Raw genomic sequence first — 21,602 nt, forward strand, 5'->3', positions numbered from 1 at the left:
TCCCACATCTAAGGCTTGAGATCTTTGATGTCTTAGATTCAAAACCTGACTCAAGGGTTTTCTCCTACAATGGTGGGTTTTCTCTTTGATGGTGTATTTGGGTGAGTCAAGTTTAGAGCGTTAAAATCAATATAGATGGTTGACATCCCATTTTAGGAAGACTCACTTGAGTACCGGGTAGTTCGAAACGTTATTAAAAAAATAAAAATTAGCTAATTGTAGTATTCCTAATTAGATATGAATCCCAAAAAAAACAATACTATTATCGTACATGACACTTATGGCCTAGAGACAATAATTTCATTCCCGTTCCAGAACAGCCTCACGGGTGTAGAAATACTAGCACACTTGGATGGTCTATTGCGTGTTTGCTTCAACGAAACCAGTGAGATGGTCCTCTTGTGGATTTAAATTTTCCTTAATTTTGCACACATTAATCTTTCAATCTGCTCAGCTAAGATAATAGTTAAATAACATATAATAGATTGAAGTTTAGGGTGTTCCTATTTATAATTGGCCGATCCAATGTGACTTGAATTAGCATAAGCCCATTAGGTGTACGGCGCCTTTCGCACGCCGGTTAAAAATTATCTCTACAACAATATGTCACATAAGGCAGGTTGGATTATGTAAAGAATTGTTTTTTAGTTTAGTACAGTTGCCTCATGCAATGTTTGCCGCTTTGTTGGTCAATTATTTTTAAGTTTTTGTTAAATTTTATATTTATATGAGTTGAGATAATTTAATAGGTAATATCGGACAACAATTAAAATTGCAGAGGGTCTTTCTTTGTTGCATCTAACTTCTTAAATAGTTTCTCAAACTCTAAGTGGCATTTTAAACTTAAATGTGTAATGTTAATATACACTTTAACCGTGCAAAGTAATTAATATAATTTGACTATACATTAGACTTAATATATAATTTACGAGTATGGATAGGAAAATGGTTGTTATTCATAATTTTCTCTCATACAGGATATATCATAAACTTCCTTTTATTTTCATCGTTAATATTCAACAACGCAATATTTTTTTTTCGTTTCATCGTTCTCTCTAAAACACAACATTGATCATCATATTACATAAATCATACAACTTGTTCAGCATCATGCTGATGTTTATTTAAAATTTTTCTATTTAAAAACATAAAAACAAGATTTTTGTCACCAAGGTGCATTAACCTCATTACCCAAGACCGCTTCAAGATTCTCACCCTTTCGCTTCAAAGCTTCAATCACGTGATTAAGATTCTTGATCACTCCTCTAACCGCACACAGCCTTTTACTCAGTATCTTTTCGTTCTCTTGTGTTTTTGCGCGTACATTCCTTTTCACCTCCAAAAGCTCGTTTGACTTAAACAAAATTCGAACAAGCTTGTTGATCCGATCTCTTAAAAACCCGACTTTCATCCCCAAATTTTCGCAGGACTCAAGGGTTTTATCCCATGTGTCGATATCATCACGAGTAGTATCAACTTTACAAGCTCTGATCGCATCAGCGATGTCAACAACTTCAAGAATGATCCCAGCTGTTCCTTTAGCATTTAGACCTTTAAAAAGGTTTTCATGCAGATATGCATTTTGGCTCTTACATAAATCATAATATTTGATTATGAAGTTTTCTGGTATTAAGGAATCTAGTACTAAGCCATCCACAACGATTCTGAAATCATCGATACTCTTGACTTCTTGAAACTCGAGAACCGATTGTGTGAATCTGAGTCCTTCAGGAGCATCTGAATCTTCATGATCACCTCCTGGTTGATCATACACTACCAAATATTGATCTTCAAGATTTTCTTGATTAGTATCATTAGTTCTATCAAGATTCCTCAAGCTCGATTCGAGTTGATGAAGATCTAATCAGGTTCAAATAATTAGATTATTGTTAAGAGGCACAATCAATATTTATAGAATGTTTTTTAAAAAAAAGGAAAACTTATATCAACTATAACCAAGTGTTCCACTAAATTTTGTTTTTTTCTTCTTTTAAGGTCACTCAACTTTCATTAGCTGTTCGAATCTTGTGTATTATTTCATTAATGATAGATCTTTAATTTTTAATACTAAGCTAGACAAATGAAACATATATGGATAATATTGACATCTGTTTAGTGATTATTCTTTCAATTAACCTGAAAATAGCCAAGTTTAACAATTGTACAATATAAGTCAAGTTAGAAAATAGTAATCAAGATTCATATATGCTTAGCATCTATAAAACGTTACACTAGACATGAACACCTAATGAAAGTTGAATGATTTTAGAGAAACAATAAAAACTTCGAGTGACTCTAATAGTTTAATCAAATTTACGTTAAATAAATTGTATTCATATAAAATAAATTAAAACCTCTTTTATATTTATACTAGGATTAGGATCCCACACTTCGCGGCGGGACCATTAAATTGAACAAGAAAATATAACTAAAAACGTTAAACCATAAACCCGTTGCAAGTCGATGCGAAGTCAGTCTGTATCAAGTTACGACATCGAAACTAAACAAAAGAACTAAACCCACCAATGCCAAAATACAACAAATTATCATATGTGGAACCAAAAAAGCCGGCACGTTACAGCTACGAACCAACACAAATTTGGTTAGTATCAGCGGTGCCAACACAAATTCGTAAACATGAATTAGTAAGCAAAAATAAATATTTTAAAGGTGAGGTATTAGACGTTGAAACACGGATATAAAACCATGCGACGATGGAATATTTTTATATCATGAAAAACGTTTTGGTCATTGTAAAGACAAACTATAAAAAATATGAAAGCAAAGTCTAAGAAAATCATTTAACTAACAAATAAAACATGTAAAGCTAACCCTTGTTCAAGTTTAGTGTTTAAAAATATAGTTAAATATTTTAATTAGTTGAAAAAAAAAGTAAAATTAAGGAAATAAAAACCATTATTATTATTTATGGAATTGTCTAGTAGTGATTTAGTTGTTATAATAATTAATAAAATATTTAAATATTGAATAGTAATTGAGAGTAGGATTCAATCCTCTTTTTAATATATATATTAATATGTACATATACAGAATCTTCTTACCAAATTTTTGTGATGAATCTCATACGAGGAACTGCAAAGGATACTCTTCTGCAGATAAGAATCATATCATTAGCAACAATATTTAAAAAAACTGAAAATTTAAAAAATCACATATCATTTCTAGGGTTAATTTCATATCTTTTGTTTAACTATGATCGTACATAAACATAAACATCGAGATAGATAAAAGAAGACCTGGTAGTTAAATATCAACTTTAAATATTCCTCCTTCGTAAGGACTGCGATCAGGTCCTTGGAAATAGGCCGTCATGTGAAGGATGTCATTTAAATCTCGCACGACTGTTATTCCTGCCATATTAATAACTTCATTCTGAATGCAATCGATTTCTCTAAAAATTATCAAAGCACGCCGCTCTTCGTCCATTTTAGTTGCAAAAATTGTAATTTAGACAAAAAAAAAATTATAATCAACAGATCAAGTCGTCGCACTTATTTTTATTGTGTGAATATGCATATTATATAGAAGACTTTATGAATGAAAAACATGTGAGGAAGATGTCACATGGTACATGATTTTATAGGATTCTTTTGTGTCGCATTTCATCTTAGGTGTAGACGAATTTACTTCTTAAAGACATATTTTGAGAAAGAAAACCTGCATAAATTTAAGCTTGTGATTAGACATGATAAAATAATAATGAGATGATAGTGCACTGTGCAAAAAATTTAAGTGAACAAAATCAGTTATATAACAGTAAAGATTCCTAATCTTTTACAGAACTCAACACAAAAGGATAACTAACATAGTTTAACATTATATGTTATTCCGGGTTAAATAGAGATCCAGATACTACGAATAATTCAAAGTTTTAAAATCTTCATATGCGAATAACTAGTTTGGATTTGGATCGATCTGATCCGAATATCAGTTTGCTTTGCTTTCGGTTTGGATTTTGTTTTTTTTTTCTTTTCACTTTTCTTAAACACTCCAAATTATAAGTAGGTTATGCCACAAACTAAGAGGGAGTTGAACAAAAATATCATTAATGTAAATGTTAATATTACCATTAATTGCAATGATCCTTTGTCATAAATCTATGAACAGTCACCATGTTATGCGCTTATGTGTTCTTCACCGTCCTGCATCATGAAACAGATAACAAGTAAGCCTGATACATTTATGAAAAAATCGAAAACTTACAATAAAATAAAAACAGATTTCTTTGAAAATAATAACTCCAAACAAGATAGAAAGAAATAATGTGAAACAAGAACTAAAGGATGCTTACCCTGGGATGATGTTTCTTTTCCTCGTATATTATCAATGAATCCTTGCCATCTAGGGTTGTAGACAGCGGCGGTTGTGGTGTTATTGAATTAATGAATGGAGAATTAGGTTAATGATTTTTTGTGCAATGTGGTGGGATATTTAATAGTTTACATAATGGGCCACAAAATAGGATTGGTCTATATTTTGGGCCTACACGGCCTGCCCACATGAAAATCAATGATAAATATCCGAAAAGTTAATAAGCACAACATAGGGATTTGAACCAAGATCAAGCAGGGCATAATGTGGAATACTTCAAACAAATAAAATTATAATTGATCAATAGTTCAATTACATAATAAAAGCTCATTACATGTACATTTTTTTACCTACGGCTCGAAAACTTTTGAGAACAAGAACCTTATCTTAATACTATACGGGTACCCGTGCGATGCAACGTGCAACATAGTGTAACATTTGCTATATTTTAAACCTGAAAACATGACCCGTTTTAAGTTTTTGATTTTCATGAAAGATTATTTATATTTTTTTTATAATGTTTATCATTGATTTGTATTTGTTAAGTTACAACATCGATTTCAACGACATATTATCATTATTATTAAATCATAAATTATTCATTTCGAGGTATTAACATTATTCTCATATGTGCGAATACTTGAATCTATGTTCATTACATTGTTTACATGTGTAATCGTTAGTTTGACACGTTGAATCGAGTATGTCTATATTATATTTTAACATGTAACATAAATAATTATGGTCATCTCAATTAATTTTTACTCTAAGTATTTTTTTTCGCATCTTTTAGTGAAAGAAAAATCTCTTTCTAGCATATTAAAACATGCAACACAACTTTCTATACTATATTTTAACATGTAACACAACTTTCTCTTTAAAACTTACCTATTAACCTCTTTCTAATCACAACTATAAATACCCCTCATTTTCATCATTTTCTTTTGCTTATTATTCTTCTCTCTCTGATAATAATTCTTTCAACGGATTTTTTAAGTTATATTTTTCTTGTGTTTGTTCATCTCAAGATCACAACCCTCGTATAAAATCCTTTCTGACTCTTTACATATGGATAAATATCCGTAACTTTAAAAGATTATATACTTTCTAAAAAGGTATAAGTATTGAGCGTATTCACCTTTTGATAAGTTGTTCAACTAACAAATTCTTGGTGTTTGATGAATGATTACCTCAGATCTATTGTTCGAGAATAATAGTTTAATAATATATCTATAGATTGAATGATCTAGCTTCAGGCCTTTATTCCGATTTATAGCTTTAAACCTTGATAAAACATTTCTTTTAGCATAAAAGTCATTTTTATTCAAAATGATTACTTTAGTTTGTATGGCGTTTGGTGTGGCATTCTTTGGTATAATAGGGTCGAACACTCTCATCAAGCTCTCCAGGAAAGTGAGCAGGTACTGCGGTTGGTTGAGATTTATACGAATTACTTTCCTTAGACAAGAAACTCGACTACCAGTATTGTCACCCTTCCGGTTATTACATGCCCATCACGCTTTTCTTGTTTAATTTTTTAATGTGTGTGTATATATATATATGTGTGTGTGTGTGTGTGTGTGTGTAAATTGATGTTTCTTCCTTTAGAAGACAGTCAATTGACAATAACATTTGTATGTAAAACTTTTTGTATCTTAATAATAAAGAAACGTTTTTTTAACTTTTATATGTAAAAAGCTTAAATATTTTTATAAAGTTTCCAAGGTTTAGGCTATACCCTCGACTAGGATCTAAGCTATGAAATAAAATATCTAAAACATAACTCTTACCTTAAAATGGGTATATATATACGTAGGGTGTCGTGGTATAAAATGTCGAAACTCTATAGTGGCGTCGGGACTCCAACTCAGTGGCAAAAACTTCGAGAAAGTGAGAGTGGTTTGGTGTTCGGGATGTCACAAATGAGCAACCCATGACCTCTATTTGTAGTTGAAACACACACCCTCGGCCAGACCGTCGCTCACCACCATTCATTCTTGTGATGACACATGTCCTTTCATGTTGACATGTGGCGACACATGTCATTCCATATGATTAGTCATTGGACACATGTTGATTTCGTCCGTTTAGTCATCGGACATGTGTCGATTTCATGCGATTAGTCATTGGACATGTCATAGGACATGTGACACTTCATGAGAGTTTTATAGATTTATTTTAGCTAAATGACTAATTGATCCCTCAATTTTTTAAATTATCAAAATTGGTATGGAAATTTTTTGGGATGTTACATCATGTTTAAAGTCTCCTTAAACCTGATAATTCTTTAGAGCATTCTCATCCTATCCTTCAAAATTATGTGACGGGGGTATGCAAATCATAGGATGTTGTTTTGAGTGGTTGTGAGTGTAAAGTATAGGGTGGAGAGAGAAAAGATAGTAATTTTTTGTAAATTTAGGAAAACAAAGTTTGCCCCTATTTATTTTTAGTATTTGTTGAGTTGGTTGTGAGTAGATGAGAGAGAAAACTGTAATGATAATAGTATAAAAATATTATTAAATTGAACATGAGAGAGATATGTAGTGTTTTTTAGTATAATTATAGAGACGAAGATGAGGACAAGTTAAGAATGCTATTAGGTTTCACACAAAGCACAACTAAATCTGTTAGATATGTCCCATGCACAAAAAATAAAATAAAAAATGTTAATGACTGATACGATCTAAATATATTAATTAGTTTTAATATATACTAATTAAATTTATCTATTACTTAGTTTCTATATTATACTACAATTAGGTTTTCTTATTTTTATCTTTTCCTATTTTTATGTATTGCTTTTCCTATATATTGTAATCTTCGCTTGAGAAAGAATAAGAAAACAATCAGAAAATTGTTTCAAGTTCGGTTTCACTTCTCTTTTTTTCTTGGAGCCTAACCCACTTTATGGGTCTATTGGGAAATTAAACATCTCAATTTGGTCTCTACCAATTGGTGCTTTCATTAACCCTTAGCCTAGATGGCTTTGGAAGAACTCTTGTGGGAACATCATTAATTACCTCGTTTCAGTGATCCTACCATATGGATCTCTTAAGCTCAAAGCAATTTTCTTTTTTACTCGATCTATGATGACGAGCGGGTTCCCTATGTCATTGAATCCTTCGCCTATGGTTCAGTGGTTGGAATTGGAGTTCAGACTTATCACATAGGAAACTTTCACTACTATAATGCTTAATCAATTCCGTATTGATGTTGTAGATAACCCTTATTTCACAAACGACGCCACTGTCTATTCCAAGCTACCACCCTCCAATACCAAAAGTGTCATGACAACAACCACGACAGAGACATGGTTCGAAAAATCAAAAGCCATGCAAGTTTAATCATCTAAACTTGAAACTATTATCAATCAACTCACAGCCAAATTGGAGTAGACTGGCACCATACTCATCAACTTCTTTCAAACATATGTTTCTTCTTCTTCTACCAGACCTCCACTGTCCATGCTACCGCCGCCGCCACCGACTCCGTCTCCATCACTTCCGTTAACTCCAACAGCTACATTGTAGGGCTAATATTCTATATTAGTATTAGGATTGTGTATGTATTTAAATTTGCTTTTAGCCGGTGTATTATGTACCTCAGTACGTTTATTTTGTAAGACAAAATGTTAAAAGATGGAGAAATAGGGACCATATAAAATGGCCACTTAACCCATTTCTCCAAAAACTCTACACACTTCCAAGAAAATAAAGAGAACTTTCTCTCACCCACTTCACCTTTTCTATCTTTTCTTTCTTTTGTTCATACACACTAAGATTCGAGATCCGAGTGTTGTTAGTGATTTCCGCTAGCTAACTACACATATTGATCCGAGTAAAGTTGTTAGATCAATCCCAAAGAGGACCTACAAGTGGCATCAGAGCTTTCAGCTCAACTTTTGTTGTTTTCAGATCAAACTTTTCGGGTTTTGATCTTAGTTTTTGGTGGATTTGAGGTTGTTCTTCGTGGTACTCACTACTTTTGGAGTGCTTTGCATCAAAAAAATACCCGAAAATCATCAAATCTAAATTTTTGGTGTTTTTGGTTTTTGTGTCCGAGTTTAGATCTAGTATAAAAACTCAGATATAGACCAATCTATTGGTTTCTAGACCAAAGTCCTTTAGACTTTATTGATATTTGGGTTATTATATTTCAAAAAAAAAATCTAATCGAGCCGGTCCGACTAGCCAAGCCAGTCTGACAAGCCGAGCCGCCAACCTAATCGTGCCGGTCAATCTAATTGAGCCGATCAACAAGCCGCGTTGACAGTTCACTGTAACTTTGACCCCAAAAAAAACTACTCTAATCGAATGGGAGTTGATTGTTGACTTTGACCAAAACAAAGAAAAAACTTCTCTAATCGAATTGAAGTTGGCTTTTTGTCTTTGACCATTTTTTTTTTGTTGTATTATTATTACTTAGTCTTTTGTTAAGAAAAATGTCTTGCAACTCTAAGCTTGAAGGAAGTCTCAATATGAGGGAAGACCAAAAGGACATGTTAAAAGAAGAATTCAACATGTTTAACCATATTCAAGGGGAATCGAGTGCCTCTCTCATCAAAAAATTTGAGTCACTCGTTACTAAATTGAGAAATGCCGGTATCACAAATAAGTTGTCGAAGATCAACATGAAGTTGTTGAATTCACTGCCTTACATGGAACAGTAGAGTGATTACCATCAAGAAAACGTCAAACTTAGATACCTGAACACTCTCACAGTTGACTTCTACCATCAAGTTTTGGTGCAAAGAAAATAAAGATGAGACAAGTGTTGCAGGTGGAAGTAGTCTAGCAAGTCTTATCCTTCCCGAGGTACACACACTTGTGATCTCAAGCTTGTATAAATAAAATTGAGAACATTAGAACTTATAATGCTACCTTGATAGATGAAAACCTTAGTCTTAGATGCCAGAATGATGATCTTAGAAAAGCTGAAAAGATATATTCCACAAGGATTAAAACTCATAACAATGATATGGCTAAACTTAATGAAAAGTTATTTAAGTCTAATAAACTAACTGAGCACCATGAAAGACGTGTTGTTGAATTAAACGCTAAAATGAAGAAGATAGAATTAGATTTATCACAAAGAAAAATAGCCGTTGAAAGATTTGAGTTAGCCTCTAATAAATTGAATGAGATTATTGGGTCACAGATCGGGGTGAAATAAAAGACGGGCATAGGCCATGATAACACAGCTGTTCCACCTCCTTTTATTGATAATTATACTAGCCTACCTCACTTTGGTTTCAACACCCCGCCCGAGGACGAAATGGTCTATGTTATTGGTTACGTGCCAAAACCAAAGACATTTATTCCTCCTGTATCCAAAACTGTTGATCCCATTCCTACATCAGTTAGTTCTAGTAGTTATTTATCATGTTCAACAGGGTGTGTAGAAGAAAGTGGGTCGGTGGAAAGGCTTGTTGAGGTAAACATATCAAATTTTTAATCATCAAGTTGTAAGACTGAGGATAATTAAAGTAAAAGCAAAGTATTTGAAAATGATAATCAAACGAGTACTTCATGTAAATATGTGCCACCAAATAAAAGATCATTTTATCAAACAACTAATCAATCACAAAATCCTCAGTCATACAACTAATATGATCACTATCAACAAAATTATGTTGATTCATATTACACTAGTGTTTTTGATGATCGGGCGTTTACATGGATCACCATTCCCACCGCACCAACCATATTATAGTTTTGATGAGTTCTATGGCTCTCCTAAGAGAAAATTTTGTTTTGTGTGTGGTCATTCTTCTCACCTTGCAAGAAATTGCAAGAATTGGTTCAAGTAACAACTTGATATTCAAAGGCGGCTTAGTCAATCGACAAAAGGTGCTTTTAGTAGCCCTGACTCAAGGACTGATCAAGCTGATACTGAAGCCAGTGAAGTGGATGTGAGATCCAAAGTCAATAAGGTAAAATGCAAAAAGAAACCTTTTTGGAAAACTAAAAAGGATAAAATTAAAAAGGATCCTAAGACTAAAAAGTCCAAGGATTCACCAAAAACAGTTTTAAAATCAAGAAAAGAAAAGTCCAAAATTTCTAAAACAAAGGAACAAGTTTCTGCTTGGTTTCCTAAGGACGATTCTTCATCAAGTGAGGATTCACCAAGAAATAAATTGTTTTCAAGAAATAAAATTAAGTTTTGTCAATTTATGGTCGACTTTCCCGAGACAACTCAGTCTCGGGAACCCATGTCTATTTAAACGCTTAGTGCATGCAGAGTCAATCAAGGAGGACTATCAATAGTATTGGGTACTTAGATAATGATTCCACCCGACATATGATGGGAGACGAATCCTTGCTATTTGATGCTAAACCATTCGATGGCGGATTTGAGTCTTACGTAAGCGACATGGGACGAAAAACTTCAGGGAATGGAAATGTTTTATACTTTGTGCTTTAACAATGCCAATCTTATTCAAATGGCCCAACCATAACTTGTCGAGTGTTTCTCAAACTCATGTCGTCCAACTACTTCTTTCAAGTGATGGATCCAGCGTCAGCTGTGGCCTTCGGTATGACTCTCTTCAACTTTGTTATACAATGTGATAATGCATGTTTAGGATAGTCCATCTGACAATAGCTTTGCTGACCTTTTCACTAAAGTCATTGATCAATTTTGATTAAAACAACATATATATCTTTTTGTATAAAAAATTGTAAATATTTTTCAAATATATTATAATTTTAGAAGGAGAAAATGAGTTAAGTTTAACTCATCAAAAAGTTTTTCACTTTTGCTTTAAGAAAAACAAAGAGTCATTTGACTTACCAAAAATATTTCATTAAGAAAATGTGAAAGTATATTCTCTCATTTAGAGGGAGCTCCTGCTTAGAGGGAATTGGATTTTTTTAAAATAAAAAAAATTGTTGAGAAATTGATTCGACCTTTGGAAAATGATAAGAAATTGTCTTTAATGATCCCAGCACATGAAAAGAGTATATCAAAAGCCAACAAGATCATTGCTTGATGTGTAGATAGGCTTGACAAATGAGTAATTGTCATAGTAATATAAACTTAAACTCTCACCTATGCTAGTGGTTACACTATTATGAAGCGGTTGCCGACTCCAATATAAGTCATGTCGATGAAGGCAAAAATGTTATTAATCAGTCATACACGAGCCAGTTAGTGATTGATCACCAGGAAAATTATTCTTGCTTTAAATATAAATATTGAAAATTAAAATGATAAAGCAGAAAAACTGCAAAGTGTTTAAAAGTATTTAAAATCAACAACAAAAATGTTAATAAGTAACAGAAAAAAGGGGTATATTAGAACCACGTAATATGGGGCAAACAAGTAAGTCATAAACACTTTATTTGAAGGCTTGTAAGTCCGTATGGCAAGTAAGTCCATGGTTCAGCCTTTATTGTTTGAAAGAAAATTTACAAAAAGTTCAAATAAGCTCAAAAATATTTTGATAAATCATTAGGGGGTTGGAGTCAATTCGGGGTGCTACTAATAATTACAAACTATGCCCGAGGTATGATGGAGTTTGTAACATGTTGGATTAAATTGGGACCACATAAGTATTGCGCTTAATACATACCTTAACATATCACGTTGACATCAAAATACTTGTTAAGTTTAAAGTGGACAAAATATATATACAATCAACTTTGGGTTCTTGGCATAATAATATCCCAATAGAAGTGTGATCTAGGACGTTGTTGATCAATGTGATTCTGTTGTGATCTTTTTCGCAAAATATTAAAGTCATTAGAAAATTCTATAAATATTATTGCTATATAATATTAATTTCATCTTTACTCCTATCATTTTTCTTGTTTTATTGTATGTTTCAACTTCAAAATATTATGTATATATATTCGTAATATTTGATATATGAAAATGCCAAAAAGATTTTTTATTTTTATGAGTTCGTAGATCATTTATTAAACCTTTGTTTTATTCAAAATCATGTGTTTTGTTGTCAATGTCGTTCATACAAAGTTCGTTGGAAACCTGAGACTTAAACAACTCATTTACAAGTTGAGGGACTGAAATTGATATTTTATGAAGGTCTATATAAAATAAAATTTCAGAGTTATCTTGCAAACACTTCAAACCAAAAGCACGTTTTGAAAAAGAATATTCTTCTTTGACCCTCAAGAGGGTATGTGAACGAATCTTATTCGTATTGAGTTTTGTACATGGACAAGTAGATCAAGAGCAAGTGTCCTGGGCTGCAAAGACTGAAATTCGAGATGTTGAAGTACTTAAAAGAACACGAGAACTTGACAGTTGGCGGTTGAACCCAAAGATGAATTGATTGTGTCTGAAGATCAGTCGAAGGAAACCAGTCGGCCCAAAAAAGTCAACAAAAGAAAATTAGACGTCGAGCCTCCCGCATCCGATGTTTCTAAAATCTGTCGTTGTCGATCCTTCCTAGAAAATATGATTGAAGTTCAAGTCTTCAAGCGAATGGAAAATAAAGATTTGTCCAAGATCCAATATCGTTCAAGCTCTTGGATCAAGACAAGTACTAGATTTCAAGAAATAAAGACAGAGCAAGGATCTTGGTGAAGGTTCCTGGACATACTCAATCCTAGAGGGAGATTGTAGGGCTCATATTCTATATCAGTATTAGGATTGTGTATTTATTTGTATTTGCTTTTAGTCGGTGTATTACATACCTCAGTACGTTTATTTTGTACGGGGACCATATAAAATGGCCACTTAACCCATTTCTCCAAAAACTCTACACACTTTCAAGAAAATATAGAGAACTCTCTCTCACCCACTTCACCTTTTCTATCTTTTCTTTCTTTTGTTCATACAAACTAAGATCCGAGTGTCGTTAGTGATTTCCGTTACCAAACAACACAGATTGATCCAAGTAAATTTGTTAGATTCATCTCAAAGAGGACCTACATACATCAACGCCCAAACCAGTTGTTCCTATCTCGTCCGGTGGATTGAATACCAATGTTGTAAAACTAGGTCTACACGGCCAAGTACTCGCTACAAGGCATGGAGCCGAGTAGAGTTTCTTTAACTTCTTCTAGTTGCTAAGAATCGATCAAATGTGGTCAACCTCAGCCATAATCACATCTAGTCGATCAACTTGGCCGATTTTAACTTAAAAAATAAAACATAATTCATATTTCTATAATATTAAAAAAAAGAATATCACCTTTTTTAGTTAATGGTTTGCAAATTTTAGAATAGTACAAATATTAATATACTTATGATATTTGACATATACATACTACCCAAAAATTAATTTTTTTTATATTTACCATTTTCGAGTACACCAAGTACACCCAACTCCCATGTCGGCAGCCTATGGTCCGCCTAGCGACTTTTGCAACCTTAATAAAACCGTAAAAAATACTCTATCAAAGGTTGTGAATTTTAACATCTTCAAAAGGAGTATCACATCGCCACCACCAACTCTAAGTTTTGTCCAATCTGTCAATACCCGTTACCAGCTTAGGATGGTAAAACTACAACACATAATGCTTCCACAAAGCCATAACCTACTACTAAGACGAAGATCACATGTAGCACGGCAAGACGCGAGTGGTGGCCACCATGGTGCTACGTTGAGACCACCCTACTTGTCATTGTACGACTCGAGTGCAACCTCCATGGCGACAACATTCCGTCCTAGAGGACAAGGACGTTTTCAAAGGGTCGAGAGTTGATACGATCCGGTTATTGATACTAATGAGATCCGGTTATTGATACTAATGAATCTCAAACATTGTTTCCAAAGTGCCTTTTGAGTTCAAGGCTACACATTCCGTCCTTAAGGACAAGTACCTTCTAGGTTTCCAAAGTCGATAATGATCTCTCTATAGTTGTTCTAAAAAAGTTTTTGATCGCTAGGTCTTCTAATGGAAACTCAAACGTTGTTGCAAAGGGTGTCATGGGCACCACTGGTTTGTGCCATGTGAAAACCATGCCACATCAGAATGTAACTTTCAAGGCATTTCGATCATACGGAAGAATGTACAAAATATATACCAATATCCAAATTACGGTTTTGATGGATTGCAGTTTTCAATAACGAGGTTAGATGGACCATTGCCAGAGGCAGTGAGCAAAGGTGTAGCCTTCCATAGTGAGCAAAGGTGTAGCCTTCCATGTGGAAGACGCAAATGACCCTGATGAAGACACATCCACAAGACGCAAGTGGCGCACACCATGGCGACTTGTTGAGACCAGCACATATGTTGTTGTCTTGCTTCACACCACCAAGTTTTTACGGTCTCCGTCCTTGAGGATGAGGATGATTTGAAGGGGCAAGGAATTGATACGATCCAAATATATTAATTAATTTGAACATATACTAACTAGGTTTATTTATTATTTAGTTTCCTTATTATACTATAATTAGATTGCCTTATTATTTATGCTTTCCTATTTTTATTTATTTTTTTCCTATATATTGTAATATTCGTTCGTGAAAGAAGAAGAAGAAGGTTAAAAAAAAATTGTTTCAAGTTCGGTTTATTTTATTCTCTTTTGTTCTTGAATCCTAACCCACTCTATGGGGTATATTGAGAGATTGACCATCTAGAATTGGTCTCTATAAGAGATATACGATTTAAGTACATTTGACAACCTCAAATGCTAGATCCCATTTAAGTACATATGACAACCTCAAATGCAAGATCCGATAAAAAAAAAAGAATGGAAATGATAGTTCATATTACTTAGCAACATTTTAGTTTATATGCATTGTATCTTTACATATATAATAAAGAAATCTGTAAATTTGTAAGAGAGCCCAACCAAATTAAAAACTGTCTAGGCTTTTGTTAGGCATGTATTCATAAATTAACATTTTCTCTTGGCCTTGAATACAATATCCTAAGAGCTTTACAAGATTCCGATGTTGAAGTTTAGCAATACATATAACTTCATTCTTGAATTCATCAAGCCCCTGCCCAGATGACTTTGATAGCCGCTTCACAGGAATCTCTTGTCCGTCTTCAAGCACACCCTGGTGCAGGGCCGGCCCAACGATTTTGGTGGCCTAAAGCGAGTAAAAGATCGGGGCCTTTTCTAAGAAATTTAGAGTTGTACTTTCTAAAAAAAAATTCATCCCGCTTCACATTTAATTAAATAAATACGTTAATTTTTAACTAAAATAGTTTCAGTTCTCTTTAAATATTCTATTTTATAATATAACCTGGTACATAAAAAAAACAACTATAATTTAAATATGTTCAAACACGTCATGACACAACTTGATTGTAGAATACTGAAAAACATCATGTGGACAACATACAAATTGGTCTTTTTCAACATTGACGTTTATAATTATGATCCACATATATCATTTTAATTTTGAGAAAAAAATAAGTTGGATATGATAATGTCGAATATTAACCTTATGAACTCGAAACAAGTTTTGATCGCTAATTAGGAACTACTGCATATGCTTAAATTATTATTTATTAATTTTAACAACATATACTTAAAAAAAAGGCTACCGAACATACTAAAAGAAATGGAAATGAGGTATGTAAAATACTAGAGAGATGATTTTTATATGCATTTTGGGCTTTAATTGTTCTATTTCTTGGGACTTTAAAAATATTAATTATGCTGAGAGGTCAAGGGGCTATAAAAATTATTAATCATGTTGAGAAGTGAGGGGCTCGAACCCTGGGTATCATTACAAAAAGGAAAAGAGTGACATTCTACCACCACGGTAGAACAACATTTTACATATGATGGCCAAATAGAAAATTATATATGTTGTATATATAACTCTATTTAAAATTTGGGCCTTAATTTTTTGGGGGCCCAGAACCCTAGCTTGGGTTTGGTATAGAGTTGGGCCGCCCTGCCCCGGTGGATTCAGATGTCCATTGTTAAAGGTGTGTACACCTATTCAATCAAATATAAATTAACGTCAAATTCATGTAACTCATTTACCTTGTAAACTGGTCCAAACAAGGGCGTAGCCACTAAAAATGGAGGGGTGTCCTCCGTCCCCTGTGAACCTTTTCTTTTTAGTGTTAATATACCGAAAAATTTCCAACCGACCCCTGTAAAATTTTGGCATCGACCCCTGTGAAACTTTGAAGCCGTACCCTGTATAATTTCGAGACGACCCTCATGAGATTTTGAGACTAACCCTAACAAAAAATACAATGACAATTTTACAAATATAATTATATAAACGTTATATAAATAATTTTTCCTATTAAATTTGACTTTAATATTAACAAGTCCATTAGTCCAATATTCAATCTAATTTTTAAGCCAAAAACCCAATTCAAACCCTACTTAAATTTTAGCCCAAAACCCAATCAAATTCTAACTTCTGAAATTTATTTTTTTGACCGCCTCTGCTGCCTCACTTAGTCCTTTCATCTCACCAGTTACAGCCTCACCGGAATCGGAAATTCCGACCAATCTCACGTCGTCCTTGACACCTTATCTTCTCACACAATCTCACGCCCACTACTGTACTACAAATTGTTTCAAAGTTTCCAACAAGCAACAACCCTCACGTCCACTAAAATTGTTTCCAGCCTTCTAGGTATAACATAATACATTAAATTTATGTTTAATTTACTTTGACTTTTAGATTTTTAGGTTTATGATATTTAGACTATGTAAAAAAATGGGGGAAACTCGCGACATACATCGATAATTTGAAAGGAGATAAACGATTTAAAAACTTGAATGGTTTAGCAAGTCTTGTTCAATTAATGGTTCTAACAAAGAAACATCATTCCTTTTCATTGGTGTATCGTTTATTAAAGTTAGCTCTTGTATTACCCGTCGCAATCGCAACCGTTGAAAGATCCTTTTCGGCGATAAAGTATGTGAAGTCCGATTTGCGTAATCTAATGGGTGATGAAAATTTAAGCGACGATTGTATTTGTTACATTGAGAAAAACTTGCTTGTCAATGTTAAAGTAGATGATGTAATTGTTAGATTTCAAAAAATGAAAACTCGTAAAGAACAACTTTAATATATTTGTTATCTAATATTTTGTTTGGTAATCCTTATATATATATGACCCGACTAGACCCGATTTGACCCGACGCAATTCGACCGGACAGTTGTATTAGTACCGACCATAAAAAATCCCGACCCCTGTGAAAAAATTTTCTGGATCCGCCACTGGGTCCAAACCCGCCTTCTCCCAACTTGTTGTGGACTGAAAAGTCATTGGTAGCCCTAGAAATTTTAGATAAGCTAAACAAAGGAACCTCAGCACTTCCCATTTGGTTGCTGTTCTCCGCATCTGATCTCTTCCATTTTCTTCTAATGTAGTGTGCCAATATGAGGCCTAGCAAAATCAACACAGCTGATATTGAAAAAGTGACAATCAAAACTACTTTTTTCTTCCCATGCAACCTGAAATGAGGTCTAAAAGATGTTATAGAGTTAAAGGAAACAAGTATATGTCTTGCTTACAAACTGCCTTATTTTAGTTGGTAGAACATATTTATACAACGTAAACAGGTATCTTAGTTTCGATTACCTAAACTCTGAGGCTGCAAGTCTGACATAAAGATATTGCCCGCTTTGGGGGTACACCCACTACAAAAAATGTTAGCATTTGAGACGACACTATTAGAGGCGACCTTGAAATTGTCGCCCCTAATGAGCTAAAAGTAAAAAGCAGGGTGTTTTCCCTCCATGGATCCCTCCCTTTCTCACTTTATCTTATCCCTCACCCAAAAAATATTCAGATCTGAATCGTCTTCCACTTCTCTCCCAAAATTCCTTCAAACCCTAGCTCTAACATATTAGCCCACAACCTGAAAATCCCTCCCATCTTCGATTAACCACCACCGGTACGCCTAGTGACCACCACCGCTTCTGTACACCTCGCCACCACCGGTAGTTTTATGTCAGTTTTGTTCAAAAGATCATTTATGAACGTTCATCAAAGATACTGGTTGAACGTTGGAATTGAGTTATTCATAAATGTTCTATTGCAGCCATGACATCCAGTGATGGAGATGTATTATTCAAGTGCTTCTCTTATTTTTATTTGTATTTTTCTTGTCCCTCGCTCTCTCTATTTTTTTTATTACAGGCTACATAGAAATATAGAATGATGGATTTGGGGCAAATAAACCTGCTGATGGTGGTGCTCTTGCTGCAGAACGTGCTACCGGTTAAAGATAAACATAAATCAACGAGTGTAAGCGATGGTAGTTCAGAACTTATTTTTAAAACAAAAATTATAAATTCTAATTAGCTCTTCGTTGATATGTATAGGTCTTTTATGATATGGATTGCTCTCAAATACTTCACGACAGGTACTCATCTTTCATTTATTATATTTTTCTTTTATGTTTTTTTATTTGGTATTTTTTTTGTCAAATCTGTGATATATTGTAAATATGTTTTGTTGAAAAATTTGTCACCTTATTCATGTAATATTACCAAATATATTTGCGTATGCTGTAGGTGCGGAACCACGCATTAAGATATTACTTTGACAAACTAGATATAATTCTATTCATTTAACACATGACAACTTGAGTGCACAAAAATAAGTCATGTGGTTTGATTAACTTGAACCATATGTCAAAACAAAGTAACAAGAAACTGTTTTCTAACCGAGAAATCGAGTTGGGTGTGGGTTTGGTTTTTGGTCGAAACTGAGTTAAACTGACATGGGTTAAACCGAAATCCGAGTTTGTTATTCGCCTTAAACTTAGCTTGACAGCGACTAATGTCATTACCGAGTTTGTTATTCGAATGTGGTTGAATTTTAGTTATTTGTTTCTTTGTTGTTTTACAATTTGATTTTCTCTTGCAGGTGATGTTGAATGTAATTGGTTATCTGATGTGACATTGGTTTGGTAAGTTCGTGTATTGTGTCCTATATTTCTCTATTTTCTTGCATGAGTTTGAGTTCTTCATTGATGTTATTGTTTTATTTGTTTGCTGATTGTACGTTAGGTGTGTGTTTTCTATTAGTTGTTTTTAGTTGATAGTTGAAATAGATTGAAGCGAGTACTCGCGCCCTTATCTTAATCTTACAAGGCAAGGAAAGGGAAAAATGACATTATATATATAACATATTTAACATAGTTAAAAATAATTATAAACAAACCAAATCCTATTTATTTATTCTAATTATAGATCCGGCTGAAATAGGATTTTAGGGATAAGAAATAAACTAACCAAACTATGGATAAATCCAAGCGAACTTTTCTTAAATCCAAGCGATCTTTTCGTAAGCGTTTGCCCCCGATCCAATCGGGGGATCGAATTGATTATAAAAACATGAGTTTAATTAGTCGATTTATTAGTGAACAGGGAAAAATATTATCTAGACGAGTAAATAGATTGACCTTGAAACAACAACGATTAATTACTATTGCTATAAAACAAGCTCGTATTTTATCTTTGTTACCTTTTCTTAATAATGAGAAACAATTTGAAAGAACTGAGTCGACCACTAGAACTACTAGTCTTAGAGGCAGAAAAAGGTAGGTTTACTCTTTATTAACTTGAATTCAAACCCCCATCCGAACTCAAACGCGGATTTCTATTTTGTGGTCAAAATCCAAGAATCCGGATTGAATTCTCGTGTCATAAGAAAAAAAAGAAGAATCTGGGAAGAAGAAAATTTTTTTTGAACGCGTTGATTCATTTTTATTTTGACTACTTTCTTTTCTCATATTTTCTCATATTCTATTCATTTTTATTTTCTTTTTTATTCGACCTTCGGAGTTCATTCTCCGGGCAACTCCGTTTAACCGGTGGATTCCTTCCAACTTACTTCTTTTATAATCTCATTGGAAATCATATAAAGACAATTCCTATTTGATATAGCTATTTGTGCAAGTATTTTACGATTAAGAAGAAACTGTCTCTTGTACAGATCATTTATTAATCTACTATAACTATAGCATACCCCCCTTTCGCGAATTGCTGCATTTATTCGAGTGATCCACAAACGACGAAAATGGATTTTTTTCCTATCCCTATCCCGATGAGCCGAAACCAAAGCTCCTATTTTTTGTTGAGTAATAGTTCGAGTAAGTCTTGAATGAGCCCCCCGAAAGCTTGATGCAAATAAACGAATTTTTGTTCTACGTCTCCGAGCGATATATCCCCGTCTAATTCTGGTCATTGAATAAATGAAACTTTAACGAATAACTAATAGATTTCCTAGATTTCCTTTCTTTCAGTTATTCTTTTGCCCCTTTCCTAGTATATTAATAACAAAACTGATTTTTCCAATGTATAAACTAAGAATTCCAATGGCTTTGGCTACTATAACCTTCCCAACCACAATTTTTGATTTTTTCTAGACATTTCACCTCGAAATACGAAATTTGACTATACTAGGTATTAAAAAATCAAAGTAATGATAAAGAAATAGTGGATTCCATCGTTTCTATGGTTACTTCTTCAACGGTGAGGTCTTCTCTATACACCGGAGCCTTTACTTCATTTAATCAATGTTATTGCTAACTTGTATAGTTCACATTCTTCGGCTCTACCCATGAATTATCCAGTAATAGGTCTTTCACAACAAGCTCTACCTATACAGTAACGGTATTTAATTATGAAGGTTGGCTGGGTAACTGACCCTGTTAGTCCGTTCTTGCAAGAGGGGTCTATGTTAACTAAGATTTCTTCCGCTTAATGGATAACCATTTGCTACCAATGGAGAATTGCTTCTCATTTTGAATTGAGGTGAGTGGATTTACACCAACAGAAACCATAAATTTCATACAAAATAAAAGGGATATCATCCATTTTTAGATAGGAAATCTAGTTTGTTTTTCCGTTATATCCTATTTGATCATTGATATTCGAACATTGTTCTCTTTCCTTTGTTCTAGTTCATGATCTGAACGAGTCGCACATACACCCTAGTACATGTTCCTCGGTGCTGAGGGCATCCCTGAAGCGCGGGGGATTTTGTGACATTTCTAATTGGCTGTCTTGTATTTCTAATAAGTTGTTTAATCGTTGGCATGTTGAATCATATACATAATGGGCTGGTTTAGATCGATCCTAACCGGATGATTATCAATTACTTTTATTCAATAGAATAATAAAAAAGATTCCATAGAATAATAATATTCAACTCGGCAGGGTTCATTTCAGAATTGACGCGAAATCCAGGTTATTGTCATTCAACCGTCACAAGATCAACAATTCCATAAGCTTGGGCCTCTGTTGCTGACATAAAAACATCTCTTTCCATGTCTTCGGATACAACCCATAAGGGTTTGCCCGTTCTTTGTACATAAACCCTTGTCAGGGTTTCACGTAGTTTCAGCAGTTCTCC

The 21,602-nt window shown here is 33.6% G+C and overlaps 1 protein-coding gene across 1 annotated transcript; it reads right to left on the reverse strand.

Annotated features, from left to right (window-relative positions):
• Nucleotides 1-1,032: 1,032 nt before the first annotated feature.
• LOC143636812 (B3 domain-containing protein Os01g0234100-like) lies at nt 1,033-3,447 on the reverse strand. The gene is made up of 2 exons (XM_077104309.1): nt 3,303-3,447; nt 1,033-1,860 (listed from the first exon to the last, which is right to left on the reverse strand). The coding sequence occupies exons 1-2, from the start codon at nt 3,445-3,447 to the stop codon at nt 1,166-1,168; spliced, it is 840 nt and encodes a 279-aa protein (XP_076960424.1). The 3' UTR covers nt 1,033-1,165.
• Between the last annotated feature and the right edge of the window lie 18,155 nt (nt 3,448-21,602).

This window comes from Bidens hawaiensis, unplaced genomic scaffold, assembly GCF_021521415.1.
Source record: "Bidens hawaiensis isolate Kalapana, Puna unplaced genomic scaffold, B.hawaiensis_p1.1 tig00008064_1, whole genome shotgun sequence".
Taxonomy (NCBI): Eukaryota; Viridiplantae; Streptophyta; class Magnoliopsida; order Asterales; family Asteraceae; genus Bidens; species Bidens hawaiensis.